This window comes from Prenolepis imparis, unplaced genomic scaffold (genome assembly GCF_030444845.1).
Source record: "Prenolepis imparis isolate NDT839.2.m4 unplaced genomic scaffold, iyPreImpa1.0 SCAF_3, whole genome shotgun sequence".
NCBI classification, from domain to species: Eukaryota; Metazoa; Arthropoda; class Insecta; order Hymenoptera; family Formicidae; genus Prenolepis; species Prenolepis imparis.
In genome coordinates this window covers 17,110,700-17,122,851 of record NW_028141161.1, presented here as the reverse complement: position 1 = coordinate 17,122,851, position 12,152 = coordinate 17,110,700, and the positions used below count along the sequence as shown (strand labels likewise).

Below are 12,152 nucleotides of genomic sequence, written 5' to 3'. Positions count from 1 at the left end.
ATCATCTCGTTCGAGAGCAGCTAACGGCAGCGGAAGGGGAACAACGAACGGGGTATGCGAGGGTCCGTGATGAATCGCGGATTCGGTCGTGACCCGTTAAATTTTTTTTGACCGCTTTTACCCACGACTATTCTCTTCGTGCACTGCCGGATACGCTCTTTCTATTTCTCTTACGGCACGTCTTTCGCGCGAGCGTCTTTCATTATCGTCCTTGATTATCCTACATGGTGACTAGTATTGTCATCGTAATCGCGCCCAATTAAAACGCAGTTAGGCGAGGAGAGAGAAGAAGAAGATCGTAGACGAGGAAAGAGACGATACGGAAAGTCGTGGAAAGGAAGAAGACCGAAGGAGAGGAGGTCTTGTTCCCACCGTTCCCCTTACTACCGCTGCTGCATCACCATCGTGCGTCGACCTAACGACGCCACAAACACGGCAGCGATCCCCCTTTGAAGAGACGAGGTGATTGCCTCTTCTTTCCGATCACGGATCGCTCGTAAAAGTTTGATACTGTGTGCGGATCGACAACTCGAATCTCGCATTGTATCCCCCTCCGTACGTTCTCCATCGCTAAGGAACAATCAACGGACACATCGTCTCTCTTGTTCCCGGTTCTCACGAGACTGGCCGCGATTATCCCGTTTCATACGTTGAAAATGGTAATATTCCTCGGCCGTGTCCTTGAGACTACTCGCGGAGAAGATCGCGAGAAAGGAACGGCCCAAAGCGGAAATTGTTGTGGAGAAGTGAGACAATTCCTCGACAGTTTACCGGATCGCCACCGTTACTGTCTACCGGCGAAAAAGAATTTCCTTTTGCGAACGTTATAATGATCCCTCGACAAGACACATTATATATGACACATTATATATTTTTAATAGAATTATTGTACATCATGTATTAAGATTTCCCTACCTCATAAACGTCATTATAAAGTAATTAACAAAATATTATATAAATATGTATATAGTGTAATGTATGTATAATGTATATACATATATTATAGATATAAGAAAAAAGTGATCAGAAAATATTTTCAATAAATGACTATTATTCTACGCAATAGAAAATAATAATGAAAATAATAATTTAATATGATATTGATATTATATTGTAATTTTTAAAATGCACATCGATATTAAAGTTATACGTTAAGATTCAGCAAACAAATTATATATTTACCAATATTTAATATAATAATAATAATAATTATAGCATTTACCAATAAGCATATAATCCGTAACAATATGAACAATCTCAAACAGATACATGATACATAATATGTTTTGCAAAGAGTTCCGCTACACTGCTCGAGCCAATTGTCGGGATCATGAAATAGCGCAAGAAGTGCCATTCGATTTCTGTGTGGCATGCTTTTTGATACTGCGAACAATGAACCTGATCACAAACTATCACGACGCTTTCGCGGTACCAAGACTGTTTTTGTAATCGGCAAAATATGAAGGAACCAAACGTAACAATAGCCGAGAACGTGTCCGTTATTTGCAACAAAAACCGTGATCACAAATCGCATTCAATTGTTACTGTAAGGTATTTTGGATTTCAGGTCTGCCGAACGGCGATCCTCAGTTGCTGGTCGAGAAGACACGATATGCAGTCGGTGACACTGTACGTGGAAACTGCACGGTACCATCGGGAAATCCTCCGGCTAACGTGACATGGACTGTCAATGGGATACCGGTAGGTTGATAAATGTGAAAAGTGTCAAGGGATCTCCCTGCATCGTTTTCTGTGCCATGCTCATGCACAAATTACATATTACATATTAATATAAATTACATATTAATTTGATCTGTGTCTCGTTCCTGAATATATCTCGTAGAGCAATTAAATTTCTTTCATATAATTTTGCTAAATGAATATTTGCAACAAAAATAATCAAATTTTTAATTGAAGTAAATAATAATCATTGCCATTTCTGAAGGTGAATAATAAATAAATTGTATCTAATTATGTCGTATGTGATATATAAAGATATATAGCTGAATTTGAAATGAAAAGAGAGAATTAAATTCATTTCAATCATTTGGTACGCTATTTGAAAAATTTCGGATTGAGAAATACTGTTTCATGTTTATTAATTCCATCCAATAGGCCATTCAGTTGAATGTAATGTAAAGTTGATAATAACGATTTTAAAGTATGCTATTATTTTGTCCACTTGATATTTCACTTTGTAGTCTTTTGTTTCTTTCTATGCTTGTCATTGCTACTGATGACAACGTCGTCGCCACGTCGACGGTTTGAAAAGTTCTTCCTACGTCTGATTCCAACTTGCTTATTCTACTGACTCCAACATCGCGTTTACAAATACCGTTCTAACGCGAAACATCCTTAATAGCCGTCACATATTTTTATACATTCCTTATGACGTATAAACCTCTATTTTACAACAAGATTACTTTATGCCTAAAACTCCGTGCAAATCATTTAAAAAATTTTCCCCGTTCAACTATTTTTCTTATAAAAATATATTATAATAAATATATAATAATGAGAAGAAAGAAATTAAATTTCTACACAATGTACACTACAACAGTCTACAACGTACGACTGTTATGAGCGGCATCACTAAAGAGAGTAAAGCATTCTAATAATTAAAATATTTTCCTATTATTTTCTATAAATTTTTAATTACCATAATAATCGTTGTTAAATAAATTTGTATTTTCGCTGCACATTTTATAAAGTCTTACGCCGCCACTCTGTTTATTTTTCCCTTCAAAGAGAAGATCCACATTTCCATACTCTCTTCATCCTTAACTTTATTAAGATAGAATAAATTGGTGTCAAAATATAATCTTTTTTTGCTCATTATATTGTTTGTACACAGAATGTCTCGTAATATTAACCATTTGCGTATATGTATATTATAGCAAAGAGATAATTGACTTCTTCATTTATTAATGCTAATTTAATTTCTCACTTTGTAGCAATTATTTAAAAGTAGTTATGTTCGAAGGCTATATATTAATTTACCAAGAAAAGTAATGAAGCTTTTCTTTTAAAATATTTAAATGATTTTCTAATAAAAGAAAATATTTTAATAATTTCCGTTCATACACTATCAGCATCTATATTTGTAAAAGAGAATCTGCATAAGAAATATTGTTTTCAAAAGATAATGCATATAAATTATATAACGCTATTTTAAAACATACCTATCTATCATTAAAATATCAACGATTTGAAAATTAAACACTTTCTTTCCTTTTTTTTCTTTTTTTTTTGCTTTGCGTGAATATAAAAATTTAATCGCTGTCGGAAAGCAATGGGAATATTCTACCTTCCCATTAAAGGAAATTGCTTATACGTGATCGACTGCATTAAACGTTAAGTGTAACGTCGTGGACGATCTTCGCGACGAGCCCAGCTTGTCAGCTTAGAGGCCTCAGCGGCGAAACAGCACGTGTTCTCGTGCATAAATGTAGCATGTGATAAGCGCACGAGAAGAGATGCGTGGAAATCTCGTTTCACGGAAACAAGAGGAAACGCGATGACAATTTACGACAGCATCGTATAAACGACATCGAGTACTGAGAAAATCGGTAAAATCGCATTCATTTGCTCCCGTTACGCTGGATATATACGAGACGATACAGGAAATGATAAAGAATCTTTTTATTCTCGGGGATCGTCTTTTGGTCAGTGTCGACATGCACTGGATAAACATATCATTTAATCCGGAACTCTCATTTCGATATAGCGAACCGGTAATCTGAGATGCTTTACGAGTATCTTAAGAATCCGATAAACATCATCGTTAGAGCCGTATGCACCGCAAATCAAATCATTTACGGCTGCTAAAAAGAGACGCGTTATCGTGTAAACGAGCGACAGGAAGCAGTTAAGAATGAACTGGTATCTCATCGTCGCTCCATTCTGTTCTTCCGCAAGCTTTAATCATCGTCGAGATATATCCAGATGCCTGCCTAGTTACCTAATCTACTATCTGCGTTTTCCCAGCTAATTAATTCTTTAGAAGACTAGTATAACTATATAATCGTATGACTAATCAGCAAAACTGTGAGCGTTTGGAAAATTAAAATGGTGTCAGACGATTTAATTATATATAACATAACAATAAAACTGGGTTACTTTTGAGAGATAGTCTCTCTAGAAATATGTAATTCTTATTAATTGCAATAAATAAGCAGCTAACTGCATATGGTAATTATGTCGCAAAACGAGTCTTTATGTATATCGCATAAAGTTAATTAATTTTAGAGGCTCGTAAATCATCATGTCCTCTTAACGCATCTATTATGCTTGAAGAAAGTTACAAGTAGTGCATATCATCGCCGAGCTGATAATTAACGAGTAAATGGAAATCGATAATTATATGACTTGTATTTAAAGTACCTTACGTGTGCTATTTCGCAAAATAGATTAATGTCTAAATTTTATACATATAAAGAAAATAATATAAAAATTGTTTTACATGCGTCACATTTATTTACAAAACGAAATTAAAGAAGCTAAAAGAAATAAAGAGAAACAAGATAAATCTTTGAAACTATTTAATGGCAATATATACAGGGTGTTAAAAAAAGAGTTACATATTTTGTAACCCTTTTTTTAACACTCTGTATATAATATATTCTTTATTGCAGGTAAATTCGAGTTTTATCTTGAATATCACAAACAAAGTTGGCGTCAATCAAGAACAAATGACGATTGCTGGATTGGATTTCGAAACGATGCAAGATAATTTCAGCAACGGCAAATTACACATTATTTGTCACGCTAATGTCTATCATCTGTATCAAAAAAAGGCTGATGTATTTCTGAAAGAAGAACGTCCAAGACTGGCATCTGTACTAGGAACACGAGAATCTTCCTACACTGGTAGGTGTATATGTATGTATGTGTGTGTGTGTGTGTGTGTGTGTGTGTGGCTTTACATACTTTTTCATTATCTGATATGTAAATGAATACATGTAAATTTTAAATATATTAAAAATATAGAAGAAATTCATATATATTTCATAAAAATTTAATATATTTTTTGATGGAAAAAATTGATGTAAATATTTTTTAGCTTTTATATCTTTTTTTTTTACAAAAGAGAAAATTAATTCAATTTATTCATACATTATATCTTTTTTGTTGCAGGTAATGCAGCCAAGAGACCTGTAGAATACTTTTACATCACTGCCATAACATTATTGCTATGCAGCCTAAGATAACATCAATGAGCCCGCAATACATTTTACGCGCATGATTGTATCGAGAAGGAGGAAATAAATCGTTTGTAAAATTTTGAAATTATTAAATGGAGTAAAATCTGAGAAGAGAAATCTTTTGTTGAAATAAATACCGAGCGTATGTTATTCGTGTAAATAGGATAAATAAAAATTTAGTGAATTATCTATGTGTATGCGATCTGCCCTTCGGGCAAATTTGTAATCCAATAAATAACATGTCATATTATTATGTAATACACCGACGAATTTTGCGCCAAACTATCAACGACTTATTTGAAAAGACTATACTGTCTTTTCTATCCTCTGACGATGATTTTGATACCTCCTCTGTAACATTGTAGCCAACACAATGTGTCCTGTCATGTTTATAGGTAAACACTGTTATTGTTTATAAATGACATTTTATTTCAATGAAATATGAATAAACAATTCATCTTCGTTATTTTGATTTTCAATACTAACCCATGAATCTCCTTTAATTCCCTTATTTTCATTCAAAAAAACTAATTATTTAACACTTTAAAGTTTTTCAATAAATAACTTTAATATATTGATCTTATATCTAAAAGCAATTATTATAAGAAAAAATTGCTTAATAAATAATATTCTAATTTACTCCAATATAACACATTTCTGTAAATATACATAACTACATAATCAGTAATTATATAAACATATATTTCTATACAAAAATTCATTATATTGATTCATTAAATAGATAAAATCGAATAAATAAAATATGATAAGGTAATGTCATAAAATAAATACGCTTTGATTGTACTAAATAAAATCATCTTATTACTATTACATGGAATCAGTTGCATTCACATGTAATATCTTAAAGCCATTGAATTCAACAAAGATTTCCAAACAGGTGCAAACGAATTATTCATGATGAAATGAGATGTATATAAAGTAAAATCGTCCATTTAAAATTATCACTTTCGAAACCCTAATCCACGATCTTTTTCCCAATGAGGTTGAATCTTTGCATCTATTATATCTACTGTTGCTTCTCTCAATTTGGTTCTCTCAATTCCAACTTGCTGGATCTTTTCCATTTGCTCCGTCACATAATCCACTTTTCTCTTAAAATAGTCCTTTGCTTCCTCAATATTTTTTTTTGCGTAATAACCAGTACCAACGTCTACAATCACATTATTTGCTTCTGCCAGTTTTCCAGTCACATACATAGAACCCGTCAAAGGTACTAGTATCTCGTTGCCTGTAAATACATATAAAAGCATATATAACAAATGATATAAGATTATTACTTTTGTGTGTGCACTCAGAAATTATAACACTTATATTTATATCTTCAATATAAATTTAAAACAAACTTATACATCCATCAAGGAAAGAATATATTTAAAGATAACAAAAAAGCAAATAGCTAAAAAATGAATGAAGGTTTTTTATATAGAAATTGAATTAGAAATTTAAATTTAAAATGGATTAGTAAGAGCCAATAATAAACAAAATAAACAAAACAATGTCTCGAAAATAATACAATTGGAAATTACTTTGCACATATAATTTAATTTAATTTCTAAGAAGATTAGTAAGGTTCGAATAATTTAAAATACAAATTTAAATTTCAACTAGGGCTAGATGCGAATAATAGTGTGTCGGTTTCATGAAAATTAATTTATTATCTTAACTGATTAGTGATTAGTTATGCACAGACCACAAATTTTTCTTGGTGCAGTACAAAGTAATTAAACAATCTCAACTCAAGATTTTATTAGATCCCTTCTTATCTCTTTAAAGAAGGGTAGAGAAGAAAAATTAATTTTCATTGAAATTGATGCACAATCATCCGCATCTCGCTCTTAATGAAATTTAATCAAATTGTGAGAGCCTTATTAATTTTATAAAATTAAATTATATATGCGAAGAAATTTTCAATCGTATCATTTTTTAAACATTGTTTTGCTTTTATAAGATATATCCATGCATTTAGTATAATCACATTTCCTAACCTCATCAAGGAACCTTATCAGAAACTATCGTAAAACTACGTGCACTTTGAAAAGTGAAATTTATATGATCTCACCTTCAGCAGCCGCTGTAACTTTTTCGAGACAAGCACCAGATTCTTGAAATCTGCTTTGTGCAATCTTTAAAGTATGTAAAGAATCCTGAAATACTTCGAGCTCCTTGTCCAATTGTTGTTTAAACATTGTCAGTTGTTGAATGTTCAAATTCGGTAGAGTTGATAAATTGATCACCTCATAGGGAGGTTTCACGGAAATCTCTTCTGACATCTTGATGTAATTATTGTCAAAAATTATTATTCTGGAGGTTATATGTGACAACTCTCAATTGATCGCGGCTCGTCGATACCACCAAACACGGGCACGAGCAATAACACATTTTCTTCGTCGAGGCTCTTCATTCGGCTTGTTCAGCCACCGGGTGGCGTCACAATACACACACAACACGCGTGTCATCTCGCGAAAGAAGAGATAATCATTTAACAAAATTTATCTCTCAACAGCATTGTATCATAAGAGCAGATTTTTAAATAATTTTATCTAATAAGTGTAATAGATTTAAAAAATAAACAATATATAAGCAAATATAAATTAATGCAGCTATCTTTTTTCGTAAATTATTTATAAAGATTTATACATATACTTAATCAAGAAAGCGAGTATGTGCATTTATTGTTTCAAATTTCTTTTTGCAATATAATTTTGCAATTTTAATTTAAGAAGATTATGTTAACAAAAAACTTTAAAAAACTGATCAATTATAGATTTTTTGAAGCAAATGTTTTATTTAAATTTGTCAAAATTAATATTAAAGATAAAATACAAATGTTGCAAAAATATATAATATATATATATATATATATATATATATATATATTTAATCTTTTCATCTTTCTCAATTATTCTTATTTATTAATAAAAAATAAGGGTGTTTTTTCCTACAGTTAATGGAGAAATCATCTGCAAAGTACTTATTAAAACTGAAATTGAAAGTAAATAAGTTATAACTACGTAAAATGTTTCTTGTATAATTGCATTTATACCCATTATTATCAATTATTACTTATGCAATTATAAAAGAAAGGAAGTGAAAAGTGCTACAAACGTTTGCAGCGAAATTGAATTTATAGCGGCAATAATTTCTCATATTCATCAGTGTAATTAAAATAACTTACGATAAAAATATTGCAGCTTACAAATAAACAATGATAAAAAGCATATTCTTATTTTTTTTAACAGTGAACATTCTTTCATTTCACGTTTTATATGTATATATTAATTCTATTTTAACTTTATCAGCTACAAAGTATTCATAATCAATAACAAAGATATAATAAGGGAAAATTTATCTCGCTTATATTCTTTACTTTTAAAGTTCTAATAATTAAAACTATAGAACTTTAAATATAATTGTTGATATACGCGTTTTTTATGTATAATAAATTTTCTGCTATTTATATGAATGAGTATATATAATATAGAATACTCGACATCGATTATCTTGAAGCTGACAAGTATAATCGATATTTTATAATTAAAATATATACGAGATAAAAGATAATGCAAATATAAAAATGTAAAATTAAAATTGTTATCTGTATTCATCGTATATCTGATATATTCATGCATTTGTTTAGAATAATGTAACGCGTTACTTTGATGCTATATATGCTTTATAACTTTTGTAACTTTTTATTAAAATGTAATATTTAGTACACAGCTTCTGCTTTCTCTTCATATTTCAATAATATATATAATTGAGAGTTTCAAAATCTTTTATTTGATGCAATAATAAGATTAAGTAATATTATTATATACATTATTATTATATGCATATATTTTAATGTTAATGAAAGTATAATATTAATATTTGCGCATACTTGCACAGAGTGTTCAAAAGTCACAAGAGTGAAATAGATGAAAGCAAAGGATTATTTATATTTAGTAAGCAATTAAAGTAACATATTTGAATATAAACGGAATAATAATGACTTTATTAATTGCTTCTGCATTGATTATAGAATTGGAAATGATTTTCCAAATAAAATATCAAAATATAGGTGCAAGTTTTAGCAATTAATAAAATAAGATTTTCACAATTATGTCACGTATTTTCAAAATCTATACACAGTATTGTGACATGGAAAAAAAAGATATGTTAAACGTACATGCATACCAAGCACCAATGTCGATACATGAACAGACAAAGCATTAGATATCTGAAATTTCTGTATGAAAAATAATGCAATGAATGTAAGTATAAATGTTGATAAATATGGAAACAGCTATACGAGTATTTCTCTAAATTTTGTCAAGAACTTTTATTTATTCTTCGCAATAGAGGCAAAGTATTCAACGAGTTTTTATTTAAATCTCTTATTGTTAGTTATTTGTAATTAAAGTTAAAAATCCTTTTGTAAAATGTTTCTCTTAAAAATATCAGGTCACAGCAATACTTAATTTATTGAGACTCTCGGGATTGAGTTGAGCATGCTTTCAAAGAAACACAATATCACTTTACTGATTCTATACGGATTTAAAAAACAAAGCAGTTAATCTTATTGTTTTAAAATTTCTTTCTTTATTTAATTTTAAAACAAAATAGTATCAATGATTTTAATGTAATCGCAAATTTGATATGAGCAATTAGTTTTAATTGTTACAGCTCTATTTTTCCTTTTTATTTTATTAAGTTAACTTTATCAAGATTATAATGAAGGCATTTTGTAAACACAATGCAGATATGTAATTTACTAAACAGATATTATGTACAAATATAGATTTAATATTTTTACATAATTATTTGTAGTATATTCTTTTATTATTAAAATTTATATTTACTTAGAATATTATTTCTGATGAACGAAATATAATTAGGGTATCAGCACGTGTATAGAGAATTATTAGAATATTGCTGTATTTATGCAGACTGCGTATTCAGGCAGGCTAATTAATAGCGATCAAAGTCCAATGAATATGGATTTAATATGTATGTTACGTTTTGATAGATATATCATGAGCTACCCACGTTTCGAAAGCGTTAATGCACAAATGTTGTAATTTTGTAAGGCTTTTGTTCAATCTTTTAACGGCGATTGAATTATTCAATACATTCCTATTTTCTAAAGCAATATAGATTGCTTTCAATTTTAAAGTTATAATTGTATTATTTTTTCTAAAGTAGTAATAATTGTAGAATTATTCGCTTTCCAGAAGTTTTTCTTTTCTTTTTCCTTCATTGACATAGATATTAAGGGCTGCGCACAATAAAAGAAATAAGGAACAGAGAATAAAGAATAAAAAATAAAAACAGGGAATAGGGAACAGTACAATATAAAACATATGAAATATAATTAAGTAATACAGAATAGAGAAACAGAGAAAAATAGTGCTAAGGTAAAGTGATGAAATTTCTCTATTCTGCGTTATTAAATTACATTTCATATATTATACATATAATGAACTGTTCCCTATTTCCTGTTCCTGTTTTCTGTTCTCTATTTCCTGTTTCTTATTCCTTTTATTGTGCGTAGCCTCTATATTTGTATATATATATATATATATATATATATATATAATTTAATATATAATACAGAAATAATCGTCAGAAAGTTTTAATCATGTTTATAAATATGTAAATGTACGTACATGAACCAAAAAAACGATAATTTTTAATACTTTTATTTGCTTGGCATATATTTTTTTAATTTTTTAAAGAAAATTATGTAATTCATTGTTATAATGAAAAAGTTAACATAAAATTTCATAAATTTTTTATATGAAATTAACATATAATTTCTTAACGCCTTTTTCTGAATTATGCTCCAGTTAATTTTTGGTGATTAATCTACATATACAGATAATGTTATAAGTATATATATATGTATAAATGCAATACACTCACCGATACGATGCACAACAGCGAAGCTTTATTGTACAAACCGTTGGCCTATAACATATATAAAACACAAATTATACGTATACAAAAATAGTTTTCAAAATAATTAATATTTGAGAAAGTCAATAATGCGCAATTAAACTTTCATTCGTATCGTAAAATATATTTAATAAAATTATGGCTGCGGTCGAGAATGCGCTACGAATGCTTCGAAACATTATTCTATCTTTATTCTTCTGGAATGTGTGTAGAACAAAGATAGAATGATGTTTCAAAGCATTCGTAGTGTATTCTCGACCGCAGCCTAAGTCACAAAAATTATTAAACTTACCCAGATGGTTGCCCGGATTCACCGGTGCCCGATGCCTCCCCGGACCTCCTCTTTCTCTTCCTCTTTTGTTCGTACTCATAGCATCTTTTTGGCACTTACACAACACACGCTCGCGAAAATACGGAACCACGCGCGTGCATTAGACAATTTGAACGACACTCCCGACGTTAATCGTACGCGACTTATACACACGGCACTTCCGATTTTAATCGCGCGATACTTTGTGCGGAATTCCCGACAATCATACGTGACTTTTCATACGGCACTCCCGATTTTAATCGTACGCATATTTTATGCGCTTTTGTTAATTATACGGGACACATAATTGAGAGAACAACACGCGACAATTATAATTATACGAAGCTACGATCGGCGCGGCGTGTCGCATGAAATTTACGCGAGATGTCGCCACAGTGATGTCCACTCTCTAATTAGAATATTGGTACGAGTTTATTTAATATTCTGTGTTCAATTGTATGTTTATTCTATTTTAATTTTACTTCTATTTTTAGCTTAGTATTAAGAGGAGGAGATAGAGCAGAGGCTCAATTAAGACTGATATTATAGGTTCAGTTATGTTATAATTTACGATAAAAGTATTGTTATATAGTGTCATATATATTTTAAGGGCAAAAGCAATGTCAATTCGAATTATAAGCATAACGTATTAGTTATTAGTTATTTTATTGTATTTGGAA

At 30.1% G+C, this 12,152-nt stretch overlaps 2 protein-coding genes across 3 annotated transcripts in view; one reads left to right on the top strand and one right to left on the bottom strand.

Moving 5' to 3' along the window:
- The window catches only part of LOC145933539 (uncharacterized), a 60,920-nt gene extending 55,288 nt beyond the window's left edge, over positions 1–5,632 (top strand). For both annotated transcript variants that reach the window (XM_083033339.1, XM_083033340.1), the window contains exons 4-6: positions 1,568–1,701; positions 4,635–4,869; positions 5,137–5,632. In XM_083033339.1, coding sequence (XP_082889465.1) covers positions 1,568–1,701; positions 4,635–4,869; positions 5,137–5,210 — 443 coding nt within the window. In that variant the 3' untranslated portion in view covers positions 5,211–5,632. The remainder of the gene's footprint in view (positions 1–1,567; positions 1,702–4,634; positions 4,870–5,136) is intronic.
- A 364-nt stretch (positions 5,633–5,996) lies between these two features.
- On the bottom strand, positions 5,997–7,630 carry Pfdn5 (prefoldin 5). The gene is made up of 2 exons (XM_083033200.1): positions 7,285–7,630; positions 5,997–6,453 (listed from the first exon to the last, which is right to left on the bottom strand). The coding sequence occupies exons 1-2, from the start codon at positions 7,493–7,495 to the stop codon at positions 6,167–6,169; spliced, it is 498 nt and encodes a 165-aa protein (XP_082889326.1). The 5' UTR covers positions 7,496–7,630; the 3' UTR covers positions 5,997–6,166.
- Between the last annotated feature and the right edge of the window lie 4,522 nt (positions 7,631–12,152).

Bases quoted from the DNA above. Each gene is read 5' to 3' on its own strand.
- Pfdn5 (XM_083033200.1), bottom strand. From the start codon at position 7,495: ATGTCAGAAGAGATTTCCGTGAAACCTCCCTATGAGGTGATCAATTTA. The intron at 6,454-7,284 runs GTGAGATCATAT...ATGTATTTACAG, and splicing joins AGTTACAGCGGCTGCTGAAG to GCAACGAGATACTAGTACCT.